At 50.1% G+C, this 21,854-nt stretch overlaps 1 protein-coding gene across 10 annotated transcripts in view; it reads right to left on the bottom strand.

The window, feature by feature from the left end:
* Positions 1 to 21,854, bottom strand: part of MACF1 (microtubule actin crosslinking factor 1) — a 249,021-nt gene that overhangs the window by 147,675 nt on the left and 79,492 nt on the right. For all 10 annotated transcript variants that reach the window (XM_050932168.1, XM_050932180.1, XM_050932181.1 and 7 more), the window contains exons 2-5: positions 17,049 to 17,110; positions 13,506 to 13,595; positions 7,695 to 7,772; positions 5,398 to 5,490 (exon numbers count right to left, since the gene is read on the bottom strand). In XM_050932168.1, the coding sequence (XP_050788125.1) occupies positions 5,398 to 5,490; positions 7,695 to 7,772; positions 13,506 to 13,595; positions 17,049 to 17,110 (323 nt within the window). The remainder of the gene's footprint in view (positions 1 to 5,397; positions 5,491 to 7,694; positions 7,773 to 13,505; positions 13,596 to 17,048; positions 17,111 to 21,854) is intronic.

Here is a 21,854-nt window from a genome sequence, read left to right as displayed (position 1 = left end):
GAAACAGATTCTTCCGAGCTACGGTCAAGGCATTTCAGAGGATCTGCTCACACTGCCTGATGTTTACTCTGAGTCTGTATTCCTGATGGTTGTCAAATAAACAGCCTTCGCCTGCTCGACTCTGGCTATAGGCAGGCTGCTTTTCCTCCAATCACAGCGGAGGAGCATACGGCGGGAGTGGAACCTCCCCAAAGGGTTAACCGTCCTTCTTGCCGCACAGGACGGCCGAGGAATCCTGAGCAGCTTGGGCACCGTTAGAGAAGGGGAGTCGCTGGGTGCTGGAACGTTAGGTCAGCAGCACACACCCTAGTGTGATTTCCGATGGCGGAACAGAGAGTGCACTTAGTGCCCATCCTACCTTCTTCCTGCATCCCCAAGGTGAACTCAAGCTCCTCTGCCCAGAGCTACCACGGGGACGTCACACCAGCACCCTTCCACCCTACGCAGAGTCACACGATGGGGATCAGAGCGTCTCCACAACACACACACACACACTTTGTGACTAAAACCCGGCACTCTGCCTGCTCCACCCCTCCCTAGAGAGTGGGGATTTAGCTGGGTTGGAATAGGGAGCTCTGACCGTTCCCCTCCTTGTAGCAAAATGCACATCACGCACTAAACACCTGCAGCAGCCACCCTGCCCTCTGCCCACCAAACAGACCCCAACGGCAGAGCAGCAAACAGCAGAGTGGCTAACTGCAGCTTCCCAAACCCAGAGACACCAGCTCCTAGGGCTGCTCCCTCGCACTGCCCCTGAGCTGAGGTTTCATTTGTTTCCTTCCAAGCCCCCTCTCAACCAGCAAGGGGCTTGTTGGTGTCAAGAGAAAAGGCAAAACAAACTACGGGCCCACCTCTACCGCGCAGGGTTTGCACCAGCCCCCCCAGCAAACAGAGAGATGAGTCATGGTCGCTAGGCCTGCAGTGCAGGAATCGCACCAGCAGCTTGAAGCACAGGACGCTGCACTGCCCCTCAGCCGTTTCTTTGCAGCAGTGGGCTATGGACTTTCAAATATGGAGGGCATGAACGAGATTAAGGGGTTAGCAACAGAGCTACATCCCTAGAAGAAATCTCCTTATTCCAGGCAGAGAGGCAATGTACAACAGGGAGCATGTAAACCCAGGGAGCTGGCCCAGCTGTAAGCGCTTAATCTGCCTGGGCCAGACCAGCTATCCTCAGCAAATCCCCACGGCTGGTAGGTTGTCACATCTTGACTGAGGAGGGAGCAAGCCCGAATCAGCTCCAGGACAGTGCCGCCGGATGGCTCCTGCACTCCCATCCGTCTGCCTCAGAACTGCAGTACACTCCCTTGGAAATCCAGCCCCTGTCCTTCAGCCCCACTGCAGTGCAGCAGCACCACCTAGCGTCCCCCGAGACATCCGAAATGAGCCGAAAAAACAGGAACTATGTGGGAGACTTTGGCAAGGGGCCCCTTTTTATCCTAGCTTCTGAATGTTGGCACCTCACTTTGTAGGGTCTTAGGAAATAGGGAGAGGAGGTGGCCACACACAGACAAGGACAGTTCATTCACCTTCTGCTTAGGACTTGTATTCACTCATTTTGTTTCTCAGTGCTGGAGTGAGGTCAGGGCTCGAGCTGATGGTCACACAGGAGTAAGAAATAATTATGGCCGAAAACCTGAGGCCGAATACCTCACATGCCCATAAAAGTTATCAGTCTGCTTTGCGTTCTGACCCTGCTCAACTCTTGCGGCTTCCAACGCCCAAAGCACTCACTCTAGTGAGAGTGTAGTCGACACATTTAGGCCCAGATTTATAGATACACTCATGCATCCAATTTAGGGAGTGCAAATCTGCCATCGGTGTGGCCTGAGGACATACCCCTAAAAGCCAAGATTTAAGTTCCCAAGAGTTAACCAAGTTAACCAATAGGCGCTTGAAGAGAATATATTAAAATCTTCACAACATTGCAGCCCTGGCTGTGCACTCTTGTGGACTCTGACTAGAGATGAGTGTGAACATCTCAAACTTTGCAAAGCCCGTCTCAGCGGCGGCCCATCTATTTCTTCCCAGCGAACAGGAAGGGCGTCATTCAGAACAGAGAGCTGGCAAAAGAATGCGTATGGATGCTCCAGCTCTCACCCCCTTGTACCAGCCAGGAGGGTTTCACTCTAAAAGAAGGAGCAGGATTTTCAGAAGTAACGAGTGACTCCTTTAACTTGAGGCCCCGATTGTTTAGACCCCAGGCTAACACTTCCAAAAGAGATTAGTGATTTCGGACACTCAACTTAAGGCACTGTAAAGGGGCAGGGCCTGGTTTTCAAGAAGTGCAGAACACTTGCCCTCTGAAAATCAAGCCTCCTTTAAGATGTCTCAAACTGAGCACCTAAAATCACTAGTCTCTTTTCAGAGCATTCACTAGGAGTCTCCCCAGTGGGTTCACTGAATGGAGCAGTTCTCAGGAATTTGTTCACACGGGAACAGAGACGGCAGCAAAGGCCTGTTGGTCTCACACTACACGCCTCTAGCCAGGTGCTGGGGGCCCACTCAGGAAGCAGACAAATGCACCAAAATAGACAGACACTTGCACTGACAATGAAGGCAAGTGACTGATGATGTGGTGTTAATTCCTCATCAATATACAGCCTCTCACCTCCACCCATTGCAGAAGCAGGGAGCCAACCAGTATAAACACACCGTGCCCTAGAGAGCTGCCCACGCTTAGCCAAACAACCAAACAAGAACACAGCCACAGACAGGCAAAAACTCAATCACAATCTACATCCACAGGCAGAAATGCAAAAATTAGCCAAGTCAGTGACCCCACCACAGCTCCAGAGCATCCTGCACCACAGAAGGGCAACAGCTGCCAAGGGAGACGGGCAAGGAATGCTCAGGACAGGCTAATACATGCCACCCAGACTTGCATATACGCACAGAGAACGGGGAGTGAAACTGGTTTGGTTACAGGCGGCTCCAGGGTGCTGGATTCAGAGAGGCCTGCTCAGCGAAAATCTTCGGCTTCCTCCCAGGCAGCTGTGACCACTGGGCTGCCATCAACAAATAAAATTCCCCAGAAACAAATTATTCTTCAGTCAGCTAGCGCTGGGATTGCTCTTGCGGAGCAGAATGACATAGTTCCTGTCAGGGGTCTGGATTACCCCTATTACATGCGTGTGGGTCCAGCACTCCCGTGAACAATGGTCACCCATGGCGAGAGGAGCTCTGCAGTGAGGAACGCCACTCAGAAACTCATCTGTCCACCCATGAGCCGCGGTGAGGAAAACTCAAATCCTGTGGAGAACAGCTGCCAACAAAGGGCAGGAAGCACAGGAGCTCCAAAGGCCACTCTGTAGCGCTGGCATTCCCTCTCTCCCGACTCCACCAGCCTGCCATTGCTGTGCCTGACAGCACCCTGGCGCTCTGAGATTGCAGCTCCACCCAAGACACTCAATCACACCAAATCTCACTGCCGGCACTTCAAGGCAGCAGCTCGCATGGCTGGCACAAGGCACCCCCCACGGTGCCTCACACACGGCGATCCAAGCCGACACAGAAACAACGCACGAGCATGATGTTAAGGGCCCTGTGCTGCCGCACGTGCTGCCTTTCTGCTGACATCTAAGACTGATGTCCTGACAGCCTGTGGCATCAGAGACCCTGTGACGTGTTTTGTAAGAACAGAGGTGCTAATCTCAGCATCATGGTCAACTCCCACCTGGGCAATTACACTCTGCGAACCTAAATTCCTCCTGCAACCTCAGCTGGATGGGCTGGTCCCGTCCACTCACATCCTGAATTGCCGAGCTGCACTGCCACGCAGCTGCTGTCTTCTACACGAGAGAAAGGAGCTGTGGTTACTAATTGTCTGTACAAACGATACATAGAGGAGTGTGTGTGAAGGACAGAGAGCTTTTGGAAGGAAGGCTGCTGTATAAACGTGAGCTCGCTGTAACCGAATGCATCCCTATATTCAAACCCGACACACTATCATAATAATCCTTGTACACAATATGCCTTGTATTGTGAAAACTAATAACTCACTGGTCAACACCATCAAGGTGAAATGTGTGTAGCAGCAATATATATAAAATTATGAATTCCCCCAACGATGGCAGCACATGTTCAAACCCACTTAGCCCCAATCAAGCAGAAGTGATTAAGCAGGCCTATCTTAAACAAAGGAATATGTGTTTACCTCAATTTACATATAAGTAGTAAACAAGGTCCTTGAGACAGCAAAGGGGCAGGAAACAGCAGCATGGAACCTCTTTCACTACCAGTCTCTCTCTTCCCCGCTGGAATGAACTTTACCTAGAGGTAACCCTCAGGAAAATGCATTTCAAAGGGTGACTGGACTGACACACCATGGTATCTCTGCCTATCCAGCTCTCTCTCTCTTTCATCAAAGAAGATAGAAGAAACCAGCCCTTTGGGGGCAGATCCTGACTTGGGAATGTTCTCAGAAATGTTGCTGGGAACCTGTGGTAAGAATTTACCTTGAACCAAGTCTAGTTTGTTAAGTTTAGTTACTGGAAAGTTTCTCTTCATTTCTCTTGTACCCACTTTGGACTTCAATGCCTCAAACTTTCACTCACATAAAATCTTTCTCCTTGTAATTAAATAAACTTGTTTTATTCTTCAATCAAAACGAAGCCGGTGTTGTCTTTGAACTGAACTGTGACAGTATCTCCATTTAGGGTAGGAAACTGTTGTACATTGACCCCCTACATGGGCAATGGACCTCCAATATCTGGACTGTCCAGGAGAGGGCTGGACAATGCAGAACACACATTTTGGGGAGGAAATCTGGGACTGGGAGTATGTTGGAGTCACTGCTGGCGGTAACCAAGGCTGGTGGAAGTCGGAGGGTGACTGGAATGTGCTGGAAGGCTGCAGCTATTCACAGATAATCCAGAGGTGATCTGCATTCTATTTGGCTGTTTGCAAGGGGCCCAGGTTGGGACTTAAAGCAACAAAGCATTGCAAGGCACCCAAGGGTGCAGAGCAAGTGGGGTCCCAGCTCCGCACTGGTCTGGACTGCATCCTGGAATGTCATAATCACACACTCCCCAGACACCCTTCTCCAAATTTATCTCCTTTTTCCCCTGTTCAATGTGCTGGAGAGCCCTGGAGGGCTCAGCTTTCCAGCTCAGCTGAGCAAACAGCAACTGCCAATAACCTTGGTGCCAATCAAAGGCCCACAGCACACACAATCCATCATTAGTGATTTAATTATGTAAATGTCCAGAGAAGAGAATATTTATTCTCTGCTGGCCTAGTCTCCATGACACTGCTATATATGCTAATCCTCCAGACCAATCTGTATGACAGCATTATCATTAAATATACTCATGTTCTCCAGACAGATGCCAGAGCCCTGGGGACCCAACATGTCCCCCTTTCCGCTCTGTGCCCTTCAACAAGTCACATCCCTACCTGAAAGTGGAGAATAATGGTCCATATGAGCCCCAGGGTCAGCTTCGGGTTGCCATCTGTAATGTCATCATTGCGAATGTTCACCAGCTTCACCTGCAGGGAAGCACCAGGGACTGTCAAAACTTCAAACCAGATGCTTCAACGAAGAGAGAAGGGACTTCTCTCCAACCATCTCACCACCGCCCTGCCCTCCCCAAACCAGTCACGTGCATCTAGCCGGCGCAATCTATTGGCCAGAGAATGGGACAGGGTCTCAAGGCTCCAGCATTCTATTCCCAGCCCTGCCAGTGACTCGCTGCGTGATGAAAAGCAAAAATCAATCCGTGACTTTTCTGTAAAAGAAGGATTGAAATAACCATTTTTCAGTTCCCTAGGGCCTCCTGCTGAAGAACCTTCAAGTGCTTTACTAGGCATTGTCTTATTTCGGTTTCTACAAACAGTGCCTTGCCCCTACATCCCCAGGCACTTGTGCATAATTTAAAATCTACAAAGCACATCACGTAGCTAGGAGAGCACACCCAAACTCAATCACCCCCACTCGCACCACAAAAATCAATCAGTGCAGGAATTAAGCCCAAGATCACAACACCCTTGAAAGGCAGGCAAGCACATGTGATCCCCAGGTCTGCAGCTAGAGAGAGGGAGAGGTGAAGTGCCTTGTTCGAGGTGACATGGGAAGCTTGTGGCAAAGCAGGGAATGGAACCCATTCTTGATACTCAAACCTGTGCCTAAACTGGGATTATACCTGCCCATCTCACTGGAGCCTTCTGAGGGGGAACCAGTGTGTATAGCTGAGATCCCCAGCATAAAAGATACCATAAATACATGAAGCAACACCACCATCTGCAGAGCTACCAGCAAACAGAAACCTGGGTGGGCACTGGTATGTCTGGATACTCCTGCTTACCTCTGCGCTCCCAGAAGGAGAGGAGTCTCGGGGGAAAGGGGGGGGTGAGTAATGCTCCCCACTTCCAGGCACAGGGTCTCAGCAGCGAGAGCCTGCGACACCAGCAGTTCTTCTCAGCCCACCCCCAAACTCTGCACCTTTGATGTTCCAGGGCATCACTAAGAGAGCATTCTGGGTAAGGCGTATCCCAGCATGCACTCTGCTGCGATGCTGTAGCACTTCAGAGGGGCAAGGTGGGTTGTGTGTGTGGAGAGAGAGAAACATGCTGCTTAGCACCTCTGGCAAAACATCTCTATCAAGAAGCTAGGGAGCGTTTAATTTACGTACCGTCCCTAGGGAGGGTAGGTGGGTAGGTCTATTCAGTGCCCCTTCGGTTAACCAGAGGAGTAAATCTCTGCTTCGGCACAACCGATGCAATTCAGCATCATCACTCATCATGAGCGTGTCGTGACCGAGGACTGACAGAACAGGCAGGACAGGACTCCCCCCGCCTCGTGAGCGGCAGGCATTTCACCTGCAGACAGCAAGAACCGCTGGAAACATCCCTCTGCTTAGGGGTTGAGAGTTCTGGCTGGTTATAAGGAGGGTCTATTACATCTACTTGAGGAAATGCCCGACAGAGACCAGACTCAGGGGCCCAGCACTTCCTGAACGCTGGGAAGGGAGAGAAACATAGGACAGAAAGGGACCTCCTGTGTCACGGAATCTAGCCCCTAGTTATCTCAGGCAACCCCGACATAAGACTCACCAAGCTCCATCTTCAGCCTAGTTTGGTTGGCTCAAAATACTCCCAATGGGAGGCCGTTCCAGAACCTCACTCCAGCAATGGCTAGAAACCGTCTTCTCACTGCTAGCCTAAATCTATTCATGGCTAGGTCACACCCATCTGTTCCTGGGCCAACATTATCCTAAGCTCATGCTCCAAAACGTCTGTTAGTCTATAAGGTGCCACAGGATTCTTTGCTGCTTTTACATTATCCTAAGGGCACCAGAGGAGCTCCCAAGCCTACACTGCACTCAGAGCTGACTGTGGGACACAGGAACCCTGCAGGGCTCTAGGGGTTGTATCCATCTGAGACACTTGCAAATGCTTCCTGGAAAATAAAGAGTCCTAACGCCTCATTCTGATCCCCCCTCTCCAGACAGCATGGATGGCCCTGAGCACTCTCAGCACCCACAAGGGAAGGTACACTCTGCAGTGCTGCCACTGACTGGTATCTAGATGCCCTAGGGATGAAATAAATGGATAGTGCTTCGTGACACCCCATTTGATGCCCCTGGCACAAGCTGCAGCGGGAATCAGAGCACACCCCACAGGTGGCGCAGTGAGAACACGCAGAACACGTTCAGAACTGGAGCGTGCCCTGTGAACATCAGCCCGGCTCTTACCTGTCGCTGCTTCAGGAAGTCCAGAGCAATCTGCACATTCTGTAACCTGTGGAAACGCATCCTGCCCTTCTCACGTGGCTGCAAAACAGAGGCAGTGCGTCAGTCCAGTCATCCCATGGCAGCAGAACTAGGGTGTCTTTGATACACATGCACAGACCCAGTTCCACCCCTTCCCCCAGGTGCACTTCCTAAGCCTCCTACAGGAAGTATCAGAACCCAGAGAGACCATCCCTCTAGCTGAGGACTGGGGGAGCTCACTTGATTCCAAGCACCAGCCTAACTATGTTCCCTCTAAGTCTGAGCAAAGACCACGACATTCAATACACTTGCCTGGCCTAACGTGCACTCAATGTGCCACCTAGGACGGCCATCTCCTCCCCTCTCAGCCCCAGCCTAACAGCTGAGGCACAGACAGATCTGAGCAGGAGACAACAATTCACTCCCAGAGTGTGTCGCCATAACAGCAAAGCATGGGCCTAAAGGAGGAAGCCTAGAAAGATGAAGATCACAAAGATTCATGGACACGGTGAACACACTTCACCAACATGCGCCTGTCTTTCCTGCTAATACACTGCCGTGGCCTCTTGCCCCCTTTTCTGGCTGCTTAACACTGTCCTGCTCTATGCAGAGGAGTCTTTATTATCCCACAAATCCCCTATGCTGGGGCGTGGAGATAGTTACTGGAGGGTCCTACCTCCTGCTCCCAGTCCATCCCTCGACCCATGGACCTGACCACAGACACCGACTTGATCGCTCTACTTGCGACCTCAACATTTGCCCCTAGTTTCAGCATCACACTTTGTTCCCCAGCCTCTGTCCACGCAGAGCTAAACCAGAAACAGCCACAGGCACTGAGGGCTCATGGGGTCAGGCCAGCCTGCTCCGCCACAGAGGTGCGCTTGGGCGTACACCCTATGCTCAGCTACCAGCACCACCGCCTGGACAGGGGAGAGGACAGTTTGAACTAAAGTGAACCACCTTGCTGCCAACCTGCCCGCAGGTGGGAGAGTCCTGTAGGCCCAGGTGAGAGCAAGAGCGGCCTCGTGATTTGCCAGCCGTGAAATGGTAGGTGTGTACTGCAATAGCGAATAGACTGCTGGGGCAGGGACTCTGCCCGGGAGGAGAAAGCACAGGCTCAGCACCAGCAGTGTCTGTTTCACTACTACATGGACTTCAGTGCTTTCTGTCTCCAAGGGAGCTGACCAATCACAGTCAGGGTACTGGCCAACATTCACAGCAGCATCCACGCTGGGCTGCTGCTCTGAATCTCTGGCTAATGCACGAGGAGGGGCGGCTGCTCTGCATCTGAAGAAGTGAGATTTTTTTATCCACGAAAGCTTATGCCCAAATAAATCTGTTAGTCTTTAAGGTGCCACTGGACTCCTTGTGGTTTTTGCTCCAGTGAGAGTCTGTGATCCATCCAGGAGCAAACAGTCATGTTCAACCACCAGCCCCACCCAGCTTCAACACCTACATTTAATCTGATTCATTTATAAATAGCAACTCTGTGCTGAACAAGGGCTTGGGGAAGGGGTAGGAGTTCTGCTGAATGACAGATCGTATGCAGAAACTCAGAGCCAGCCCACAAACCCAGCTCTGCACCGAATCAATAAGGAAAGGATGGAAGTTGGGGGTGTGAAACTAAAAAGAAGCAATGGCTTCTAAATACAAAAACGAGAGGTGGCAATTATCTGAGGAATCAGTAGCAGCAAAGAGACTCTCTGGGCCAGCAAAGACAAAGCACATTTCATTCCTCGTTTGAGAAGGAAAGCCACAGGAAGGTCTGCCTATGCTCCAGCCCCTGGCAGAGAGGTGCAACACGCTAGTCATTTCCTGTGCCACGCCACTGCAGCTGCCAGAGTGGCTCGGGAGGGGAAGCAGAGAAGAGAGCTGTAGAGAAAGAAGGCACAGCCCAGCTCGAGAGGGTTGGTAAGAAATGGGATCATTTCTACCAGCCAGAATGCTCTCATTCTTCCTTCAGGGAGGTGCAATCCCCTTTGGTTTAATCCTTGGCTTGGGTAAGGTTGGGCCTGCCTGGAGCTGGGGCTGCTCCACATCAGAAACACAGAGTATGTTGCTTAAAAACAGATCTGTTATCATGCAAGGTTAATCCTTGCTGTCTGCCAGCAAAGCCACTGTACCCAGTGCTCGTGGGTGTGGTACACAAGGCAGAGGATCCCCATGCAGTGAGAATGGTTAGCAAACATCAGATGATTCATCCTGAAGGTTGTTTGCTCCATGTGAGTGGAGAGAACAACGCGTCCCATCCGAGAGCGTGCAGGACCCCAGTGGCTTTATCTGGGAGCGCGTGAGAGCCAGGGGTTCATCTAGGAGCGTGCTCCCCCTCCGCTCCCCCGTGAATAGACAGATTTCATGCTCTCACAGCAAGTGGGTCAGCATTCTCACACTGCAGACCACCAACACTGCAATGCACTCTCAGATAATCCAGTTAACTTTACCACCGCACTGTCCAGAAGGAATATGGGATTAGCTGCCTTTTCATTTTTGCTCTCCTCTTCCCGGGTACACACCCTACACATCACTCCTCTAGTCGAATGTGCATCTGGCAAATTTATTATTCGTGATCAAGAACCAGCTGCTAGTGGAAAGGAGCTATAGCGAATTCTCCTTTAATCCACCTGAACCTGAGGATGGGGAAAGTCAGAGGCCACTATGGTACGTCTACACAGCACCTAGACACCACGGCTCAGGCTCGTGGGGCTCGGGCCAGGGGCTGTTTCGTTGCTGCGTAGAGGTCAGGGCTCAGCAGGAGCCTGGGCTCTAGGACCCTGAGAGGTTGGAGGGTCACAGACCTCTGGCTCCAGCCTGAACCCAGGGGCCTACACAGCAAGCATCATGTGGCCTACACAGAAACAGCGTCGAGTCAGCTGGCACAGGCCAGCCGCGGGTTTTTCTTTGCTGTGTAGACATACCCTGTGTGTCCTATGCAAAGCTTGGTTACAGCTGGACTATCTGATGGCACTCCAGTGTCAGTCTGTATTACATTGCTCCCAGGAGGAAGTCAACCTACTGCATCACCATCCTCCTCCTCCTCCTGCTCTTCACTGCTCGTGCGACGCCAGGAGGGCGCTTTTGCCAGGCGGAGGGTCTTCTGGCCTGAAGGGTCCTTTTGCTAACAAACGTGTCACAGACAACACCAGTGGGATAGTCACAGAAAAACAGAAAGGAACTAAAAATGCAGCACATGGGAAAAGAAAAAGAAACACATTGCTCGCCGGCCTCCCTCCCCTGAAAAGGAACATGAAGACTAGCTGGTTATCCTGGATATTGCCTGCGTCTACCCTGGGAACGCTACTGGGGCTTGATTCAGACTAGCAAGGTAGACACAATGGCAAGAGCTAAAGTAAATTTTGAAAGAGCTGGAAACTCAGAGGCAACATGTTTTAGTTCAAATACTCATTCCTGGGCTCATCTGAGGAGTAACTGGATGAATTCTATGGCCTGTATTATGGAGGAGGCCAGACTAGATGGTCATGTGTAATGGTCCCTTCTGGCCTTAAAGCCTATGAGACAACGCCATCAACATTTAGGGCAGAATAGTCTAAGATTTCCTCCTGTCTTAGCTGCAGCAAATGATACCACAGTATCTATAACAGTCCAACCACTTCTGCCTACCTACATGTGATTTACAGTATAGGCTGCCTAAGCAGAAATTCCCCTAGGATAAAACTCACTCCAAAAGTAAAAAATGTTGTGGAGAGGGGCGTGATAGGCCTCTGAAGCATCTAAATCCAACACCCACAAAGTGTAGTTTGGCATTTCAGGAGGGCAGCTGAGTAAGTTACACAGATCCTATTTTAGGGGTTACTAAAATAATTCCCTCTGAGCTGCACCAAAAATTATCTTCCAAGAGCTAACTAGGCTTGTTGATCTAAAAAGGGGCAAGTGGTTCTACTCTGCCCCAGATGCCAGAGAAGATGTTTGCATCCTGGAGAACTATCTACCTCTACATATCCAGCTCGTAGAGTGATTGCTAAGCACCTGACAGGAAAGCCTAACATGCTCCTGAAGAAAATAGATGGAAAAGCGTGGACACGAGAAACCTACAAACTTTGGTGTCTAAACTGAGAACGAACACAAGCAGGAAACTCCAAACTGGCAGTTAAAATGGCTCAAGACAAGTTTATCTGCAGCTGCACGGACACATCTAACCCCGCTGATTTTCAACATTTAGGCAATTCTTGTAAGACTCTGCAAATGCCTATCTTTGGATGTGTCTGGCACCGCACTCAGCTTTCTTGCTAGAATGGTCATGTGGACATCTCTGAAAAAACATGGCTCACAAAGATCTCATCTGTTGAATGAAGGGACTGTTTTTAAACATCATGCCAGCTAAAAAACACTTAGTATGGCCCTCTTGTGTGCCTACAACCCCGCGGCAGCGAGTTTCTGAACTCACATCAAGTGACTTGAGCTCACTGCGCTTGTGCTGTGGGGCTAAAGACAGCAGTGTAGATGTTCGGGCCAGGGCTGGCGCCGGGGCTCCGAAACCCAGCGAGGAGGTAGGGTCTCAAAGCTCAGGCTCCAGCCCGAGTGGGAATGTCTATTCTGCTATTTTTAGCAAGAGCCTGAGTCAGTTGCTCCAAAAATGTGTTTTGCCAAGGCAGGGAGTAGCACAGAATAAGAGTGTGAATCAGTTTTGCCCCATCCACACTAGCTGGACAAACCATGTTAAAAACAGTTTCAGCTAGAATCACCATCGTCTTTTGTTATTTAAATACACAGAGATGCACTGCAGCAGTATTTAACCATGGCTTCCAAATAAGTTTGGCAGTCCCAAGGAGGTGGGAGAAGCTGGTCAGATTGTCTCAGTTCTCCTCCTCGATTTATAGGGTAAGTCTACACAGCAACACACCCAACAACAAAAAAGTGAATCTCCACACCTAGGTCAACTGACTTGGGCTCTTGCTACAAGGCTAAAAGTACCAGAACAGACGTTCCCTCTAAAGCTGCAGCCTGAGCCGCCGAGACCCTACCTCCTGGCTGGATTTCAGAGCCTAGGTGCCAGCCCCAGCCTGAACATCTACACTGCTGTCTTTAGCCCTATAGCACGAGTACAGTGAGCTCAAGCCACTTGACCTGGACTCAGACTCCTGCTGCAGGTTTGGGGTTGGTTTTTTTTGCTGTGTAGCTGTACCCACAGACAGAAAGGTTCATATCCATCCCTGCTTGTGCACCACTGAAGTCAATGGACTTAACATCGGGAAAGATTTGGACACGATGGATAAAGTTTTCAAAAGCACCTACCTGGCGTGGGCACCTAAGCCTCACAGAAACTCAGTGAGATTTAGTTTGCTTAGCACCTAGGTCATTTCTGAAAATGGGACTCCGGTTCCTAAGTCATTTAGGCACTTTTGAAAATGTTAACCAATGCCTCTAAAAAGAGACTAACAAATATTTAGAGTGGTCTAGTGTGAAAATCAGCAGGCAGCGCTGGAGATGGGGAAGCTAAGCTCCCCTCTTGGAGAGGGGAAAGTGACGCTAAACCTGCCCCTTTGGATTCACACACTGTATTGAGTAGATTGTGAGGCTCATATGCATTTGGGACTAAGAGAGTGAATGCACCTGTATCCTAGGCACCTTTAACCTAATCACATAGTGAGGTGTTATCCAGGAAACCGGCATGATGAAGATATAAAAAAATAAATTTAAAACAAAACCAAGGATGTGACAAGGAATGCTGATCGCCTTAGCACGGCAGGAGGCAGCGAGGAGGAGAAGGCAGGACCAGGATCCAGTCTCTGAAGGTGAAAGCCACAGCAGTGTTGCTAAGCAAACTTGGAAACTCACCAGTTTCACTCCTGACAGAACCTCCAGCAGAGAGATCAGGTTATGCCCATCTCGCAGGTCTTCATACAGGTCATTGATGTGCTTGCGCACCTGTGGAGCAGAGGAGGAGGTTGAATTTTCAGGGATTTCATTAATTTAAACTGGTTATTCTCGCATTCTCTCTATGGGAATCGGGCTCCCATTTCCAAAGGGCCCCAGCAGATCACTATAAAGCCAGCCTTACTCCACGCAATTCTAACATTCCCATGCAGCCACTTTGCTATAAAGCAAGGTGATGAGGGCAAATGGCAGCTTTGAACAGGATTGCGCCTTGTGAAATGGCAGTTTTCACATCAACAGCAGGAGTATCCTGTTAAAAAGACAGCAAAAGGAGCCAATTTTTCCTGTTTCTTCCAAGATAAACCCCTCTTCACAAAACTCACTGGCAATCATATGTTTACCTTTGCTACTCACGGACTGAGACTCTGGGTACAACTCCAGCTCTGCCACAGATTTTCTTCATGACATTGGGCTAGTTACTTAGCCTCTCTGTGCGTCAGTTTCCCATCTGTAAAATGGGGTCATGAACCTTCCTTTCCCCCTCCCTTTGTCTTGTCTATTTACAATGTAAACTCTGAGGCAGGGATGTACACCACCACCTAGCACAAGGGGACCCCAAATCTCAGTTGGGTCCCCATGTGCTACTGTCATCCTAATAGCAATAATAAATAACGCATTGATTCTCAAACGCAATTTTTTAAAACTTTACTGCACCAGCTTATATTATCCTCCAGGAATGTCACATGGCATTTGCCTTCCGTTAAGGGCAGTCAGGTGTTTTTCCATTTGTTTGCCCGGGGAGGTGACTGTGTCTCTTTAATTAATGTATTAGGCACTGGCTACATGTCAGTAGAGACTTGACTCCCACACTGTCTTCTTTACCCATCAAGTTTTGGAGGGGGAGGTGTGTAGCTTAAAGATTAGTGCATAGACCTGCAGCTTCCCTGGCGTCATCACAGTCCATAGCAGGCTGAAAAGTACAATGGCAACACCTTTAAAGTCCAAGCCAAAAACTTTCAGTTGATGGAAAACATTAATTAAAAAATACCTGGCAGTTAACCAAGACGACTGGGAGGCACCTCAAAACACTGCATTAATCCTGCTTAGCTACTCAAGATACAAACCTCCCATTGCAGACAACATGCAAGAGACCAGCCCTGCTGCACAGGATATAGCAGATGGACACTCCTGGACTCAAACCCGGCAATCTTTCATGGCAGAACTGCTGCGTTAAGCTATCTAGATCAGGGGTGGTCAAACTACGGCCCGGACGCCACATCCGGCCCTTCAGATGTTTTAATCCAGCACTCAAGCTCCCGCCGGAGAGCAGGGTCTGGGGCGTGCTCCATTCTGTGCATGCTGTGGCTCTGCACAACTTCTGGAAACAGCAGCATGTACCCCCTCCCACTCCTACATGTAGCGGAGGCCGGGGGGCTCCACACACTGACCCTGCCCTCCCCCTCCAGAGCCCTCACCCCCTCCTGCACCCCAGCTCCCAATTTCGTGAGCATTCATGGCCTGCCATACAATTTCCATACCCTGACGTGGCCCTCAGGCCAAAAAGTTTGCCAACCCCTGATCTAGATCCTGGTCCTGATCCAGTTCACATGAACGTAAGTGTGTGCATCCCGTCAGTGATGGACAGACAAGGAGAGCTGCCTGGAGTCTCCTGGAAGGCCACAGGCTCTGGACAGGTAATTTGATGCACAGTGAAGGCAGAGATCCCAGAAAACAACTGAAGGATTGCGTGTGGCCTCCAGGAACTTTCACCTGGAGTTCTGAGGGACTAGGGCATCCATGGTGAATGGTAAATCGGGGGCTCTGGAGACTTGGCACCAGTGGGTGGGAAAAGGTACCAGAGTTTCACCATAAAGGATCTTCCAAGCCTCCTGAACGTTAAAAACAAAATCATCAATTACGTGGCTGACCCAGAATAAAATTGGACACAACAATGTTTGTGGAGTTGGTGGAGTTACTGACTTGGTTTGCTAATAGCTCTGATCTCAGCCCCAGGCCTTGTGCACTGCTGCAGAGGTGCGCAGCTGGAAAATGGACACAACTAAGGAAACAGGCTCTTCACTCTTTTTTGCAAAACACATTTTTCTTTTTAAAAGACAGAGATTATTCGCTGCCCTGAGCCGCGTGGTGCTGGGTCACCTGAGTCACTGTTCTGTTCAGATTTGTACTGGACACCTTCCAACGGACAGGATCCCAGTAGGTTTACAATGCTATCACCAACCAGTGAGGCAGCCTGCCTGGATACAGAACCCCTGAGCCCCTTCCCACCTTGTTCTTTTACACACAGAGCCCACTGCAACTCCGTGGTTCTCAAACCACCACTTAGAAACCAGCGTCTGCTTTTGCTGGTGCAACAAGCAGCAGGGTCTGAGAAACAGCAGTACGGCCCCAAGGACTGAAAAGATCCAGGAGTTGAGCACATCAACTTAGATCCTCAACTTTCTTGCAGGAGCGAGAGTCCCTGCCTCTGAAATCCTTCATTGTGTTGTGGGATCTCTGTTTCCCCAGTGCCTCCTGTGTCACCCCTCATTGGCAACTGATGGGGGTCTACAGAATTCTAATAGTACCCCAGCCTCGGCAAAAGCCAACCAGGAGCCCGGCTGCCTCTAGAAAGCAGGAAAACGGTGTAAGGCAGGAAAGGAGAGACAGACACAAGAGAGGGGAATGGTGGAAAGAGATCTGATTGGTAGAGGCTTGTCCAAAGGCAGCTTTCTGTCACTTCTCTGCTAAGAGACTCTGCTCTGGATAAAAGCAGAAATCTGGCTGGCCTCCCACCATTAACAATGACACAATGTGTTCTGCTGGTTTCCCTCTTTCACAGTGTTTTGCCATCAGGGAGGTTCAGAGAAGGATCTGACAGGCAGCACCAGCTTGCACTGAGCGGCAGCCACCAAAGAATTTCTTGTTCAAGGAAGACAGACTTCAAGATAGGTGGGCTCAGGGCCCAAACACAGAAGAACCTGGGTCTACGCTCCAGGAAGGAGCGGCCCCTCCCTGAAAGAGGAAAAGTGCCTCCTTCTGTGAAGGGCAGGGTGGCAGTGGGCCAATACAATACAGCTCTATGAATACAGAGGAACAAGCAGGCTTGGGAGGGGAAGGGGGAGCAGTCACTCTCATCCCTCCATGCATGGTAACTCCTGAAACACCCCCTCACCATGGGATTTCAGGGAGATGTGGGGTTCTCTTTCATGGTGTTATTGCCAAGATTTTTACATGCCCTTTTCTGAAGCAAACGATTTTTCAATTCAGAGATTAATGAAATGGTAGGTGAATGTTTGCTTGATGCTTTAGAATAGTCCCAGGAAGTCGCCGTAACATCCAATTCTGCCCCTGGGGGTCACATCAAACAAAGATTCCAGTGCCTCTAAACCCCTTTAGAACGCGATTCCAAGGCCAATGCAACGCCAGCTGGTTCCAGTTCGGAACAGGCAAGGCCAGACCAGAGCAAGTCAGGAAATTATGCCAAGTAACACACATGACTCTCACCTTCATCAGGTGCTTATTGACCCACTTGGTGAAAGTTTTCTTCTGGACTCGGTCCCGTTCATCTGTTAAGAGAACACACAGATGGGTCTCGGTTAGTGCTGTGCAGGTGAAATCTCACCGACTGGCCACACACACCTTCCCCATTCAGCCCAACTCTCCCGCCTTCAGGAATCCCTGTCGGATCCCACCACATCCTTCTAATGGCCTCCTTCCATGTTCTGCCAGGACTACTCCAGGAACCCGCAGGACAGTGGTGCAAGTAAGCAGGTACGGGCATATTTACTGCCGGTGCGCCGTCCCAGAAAGACACATTTTCAGAACTACAGGACTCTCCCGGGAACTGCACAGAACATAGGGCTGTCGCTCCCAGAAGCCAGTGCCCTGCGCCAGCACCTCCTCCAGCACAGCTGTACCCAGTACCACCCCCCAGCCCTGTCCTCCAGCGCGGCTGTACCACTCCCCATCCCAGCCCCCAGTCCTGTCCTCTGCTCGGGCTGTACAGACCCCAGACAGGAGAGGTAACTGCGTGGCAGGGCTGAGGGCAGCACAGTTGCACCGGAGGAGTTGCTGGTGTGGGGACACTCGGCAGCCCCACATTCTCCTCCTTTTGCTACTGCAGTTCCCGGGAGAGCCCTGTAGTTCAGAAATCGGTATCCAGCACAGCAGGAGGACAGAGGGGCCCCACCAAGATAACATGGGATGGGGAGGGGACAGGGAGGACATGGGGGCCCCAGGCTGGAAGGACTCACCTGGGGAGGGATCATGTGACCCCCTTTAGCTGGTGTCCCCCCCTTTGTATTTCAGAGGGGTAAAAACAAGTTCGATTTGAACAGACGTTGTCTAAGTTGCTACAATGGGAATAACCACTAAGCACATCTCCTCCCCCTGAGACAGAGCCTCTTACCAGCACAGCACAGGCATAAGGCTCTTCCGAAAGGGCCTATAAAGAATTTCTAGCCCCTTACTGGGAAATTCCTTTAAGGAATCCACCTACAGTATCTGCTCGGTCACTTACAGGGGTTCCCTAAGCAAACATGACAGCAGAAGAGGATGAGAAGCTATAGGCATAAGACTCTCCCTTAATAACCCAACAGAAAGGCTCACTAGTTACAGCCACATGACAACAGAGAAACACACAGGCAGTATCAGAGGATTAGGAGAACCTGGCATGGCCCAGGCCTGTGGGATGACACCCCAAACCAGAACAGCACAGAGAAACCGGTAGGAGACTTTGTGAGACTACCAGACCTAGAAATCTCATTGTCCTTCATGTGACATGCTGCACTCACCACAAACCTCCTGAAGACAGTAGGCAAGAGGCACCCTCACCCCCCACATTAGTGAGGGGATACTGGGGTTCATTAGGCAAGGAAAGAAAGGGTCCTTCCAATACTGAATCACTGGACCCCCTTGCCAGTAGAAGTGCACCCTCTCCTCAACTCTCCTGGGAGGGTGAGTTTTAATGGGCCTGTGTTATGCAGGAGGTCAGACGATGTAATCACCATGCGTGGTCCCTTCTGGCTTTAGGATCTGAACCTATGTACAGGTTTCAGAGTAGCAGCCATGTTAGTCTGTATCTGCAAAAAGAACAGGAGTACTTGTTCTTTTTGTGGATACAGACTAACACGGCTGCTACTCTGAAACCTGTCATTATGCAAGGCACTGCATTTAGCCGTATGGAGTGGAAATCCATCAACTTCATGAAAAAACTTGTACAGATACAGACAGACATCATCAACCTATATACAGTTACATCAAAAACCACAGAGATCTGCTCAAAGGCCCTGCTTGGGTCTGCCAACATATGCAATAAGCAGCTTATTCTTTCACTGTATTTTTGGTTCATTGGCTTTTAAAGGTTTAATGCTTATTTCAGTCGCTGAGCTCAGCTGGGGACACCCTGGCTGGCCCCTGAGAGCTTTAACATCCCAACAGTTAGCAGGAGCAGCTGGCTCATCCCCGCACACACACACACACGACACCGAATGATTCACTTCTCAAGGCAGTTCCTCGTAGCGGGACATCCAATAAGTCCGTCTCATGGACCATCCGCCTTCCCTCCAAAAGGGCCACACCACTAATGAGCTCTGAGACCATCAAGACTTCTGTGAAGAAACTCTGAGAGGTTAACTGATTTTGAGGCCCAGGCGCTCAACGGAGGAAACTAAGTGCTCTTCCCACGAGGGTGCTGGGAAACTGCGGCTAGATCAAACATCAAATGGAAGCATGGAGGGGAGACGTCTGGTAGGTTTTGTTCTGCCAGTTCTCAGTGAAAAGATACATTAAACGAAGGGGACAACAGTCAAGGGAATAGACCCCGGCACAAGTGTAAGAACTGGCCAGCAGGAGCCACCCTTTACTACTTCAGGGAGGGGGAGAATAACAGAGAGTGGACAATATTTGGAAAACTCTAGTGAGCAGACTCTGGCAATCCCAGCGACCAGGGCACAAGATCTCCCGGGTGTATATTGAGATTCAGCTACATTCCTCCAGACCAGGGGTCCTCAACCTGTGTCACAACTAGTTGTTTTGTTTTGGTTTTGCATATAAAAGCCAGGGCTGCATTAGGTGATAGCAAGCAGGACAACTGCCCCAGGGTCGTACACCACTGAGGGTCCTGCGAAGCTAAACTGCTCAGGCTTTGGCACCAGTTTCAGGTGGCGGGACCCGGGGCTTCAGTCTTGCATGGTGGGGCTTTGGCTTTCTGCCCTGGGCTCCAGTAAGTCTAATGTTGGTCCTGCATGGCACCCCTGACCCAACCCACTCATGGTCCCTCAGGGGGTCCTGGACCCCTGGTTGAGAACTAGCATTCTAGTCTAGACAAAACACTCTCCCCTCCCTTCCCCGCTCTTTGGTCACACCTGTAAAGAAGAAAGGGATCAGGCTAATCCCCTCAGCAGCTCTGCCAGCTCCTGCCTGAAATGGGATTTTCTGGTTTTAACAGCTTAATCTGGAGAGAAAGATGGTGCCTCCATACTGGACCAGAAGGGTGCTTGCTTCACAGTCTATGCAGCATGAGACATTCCCCGTGTTCTGCTTTACTGAAACACCATGAACAAGCAGCAATAACGATACGTACCATTTTTCACCAGTAGAGCTCAAAGAGCTTTAACAAAGGTCAGTAGTATTAGCCCCATTCTACAAATAGGGAAACTGGGGCACAGAGAAGTGAAGTGACTTCCCCAAGGTCACCCAGGAGGCCAGTGGCAGAGCTGGGAACAGAACTGAGGTCTTTCAGGTTCCCCAGGCCAGTGCTCTCTCCACTAGGCCACAATGCCTCTCCTACAATGTTTTGCATTGCACCAAGGATATTTCTGGCAGACAATTAGATTCCTGAGTGGTTGAATCTTATCTACTGATAAGGTTCATAATGCTTCAGGCAATCAGAACTAGATTACCCTCTCCCATGGCCCTGACCAGGTCTCTTCCCTACCCTAATCCCTCCCCTGGCTTCCACAGTTTTCAAGCATCTGCTTCAAGCTATTCACTTCCACAACTATGCACAAATCTACCCCTGCCTGCACCTCCGTTCTCAACTTCACCTACACCTCTCTGCAAAGGCTCCCCTCATCTCCTTCACCCCATCCCTTCTTTCCCAATGCCCCTAATGCTTACAAGACCCTCCCAGTTAAGATTCTCCAAGCATTTCCCAAGTCCTCTTCCAAAAACTCCTGAAAACCTCCCTGTACACCTTGAAGCATCCCAGCTACAAAGACCAAACCCCACTCTGCCTTCTGCTCAAGAGCATCCTCCTTAAATGGGACCTTCTCTCTGTAGGTGTTTATACTGTGCTCATCACCATGGTATCTGAGAGTCTCAGATGTGTCATGAACATCGCCAGCACTCTCAACTTTTTTAGACTCACCGCAGACAGAAATATTCATCCATCGCCCCCACACACACTCCCTGGACGTTTCACGATTGCTCCCTCTAGTGTATTTCCCAAGACTTGGTCCTGCCTTGTTTTTAAATTCCCAAGAGATAGGACTTCCACCACTTTTCTTAGGCACTATTAATATTTGTTTCTGAGTGGCAGCAGTGTTAGTCTGTATCAGCAAAAAGAACGAGGAGTCCTTGTGGCACCTTAGAGACTAACAAATTTATTTGGGCATAAGCTTTCATGGGCTAAAACCCACTTTGTTTTACAATAGCACGTAGAGGCCCCGGTCCTGATTGCCGTCCCATGGGATGGGCACTGGACAATCTAACCTAATGACAGAGGTGAATCACTGCGTTGTTGAGGCACATTTATCTGTTGGCCAGCCCAAATCCCACTGGAGCTGCTCACTAGTGATAAGATGAGTTGAGTAACACTGCACTGCTCTAGTGACGTTTACATCTCGGAGGCACCTCTCCCCCTGAAGGTGCTGCACCTACACTCATACAGCAGCAGCTGAAAGGCACATGGTATATTGCAGCGAGGGTTAGGGGAAGGGGAATTTAAATGTTAGGCAATACTCTTGTAAAAAGTGCCAGAGACAATTAGCATAAATAACCCCAGTTTTTTAAGGTCTCATTTATTTGGTATCCTAAACCAAGGGTTGCCAACCCTCCAGGATCATCCTGAGGTCTCCAGGAATTAAAGATTAATCTTTAATTAAAGATTACGGCCTGTGATGAAACCTCCAGGAATCCATCCAACCAAAACTGGCAATCCTAATTCCAGAGAATAAGCTGGCAAAAGGCCAGTTCTCGAAAGATCCACTTTGCCTGTTCTGAAAACGTACGCCCATTTTACCACCGAATTGAGAGTGGGAGACTATTGTCATCACTTTCTGTTCCAGCCGAGTTCAGACCTCTATCAGA

This window comes from Gopherus flavomarginatus, chromosome 22, assembly GCF_025201925.1.
Source record: "Gopherus flavomarginatus isolate rGopFla2 chromosome 22, rGopFla2.mat.asm, whole genome shotgun sequence".
Lineage (NCBI taxonomy): Eukaryota > Metazoa > Chordata > Testudines > Testudinidae > Gopherus > Gopherus flavomarginatus.
The sequence above is the reverse complement of the archived record's forward strand: the minus strand, read 5'-3'. Positions and strand labels throughout refer to the sequence as shown.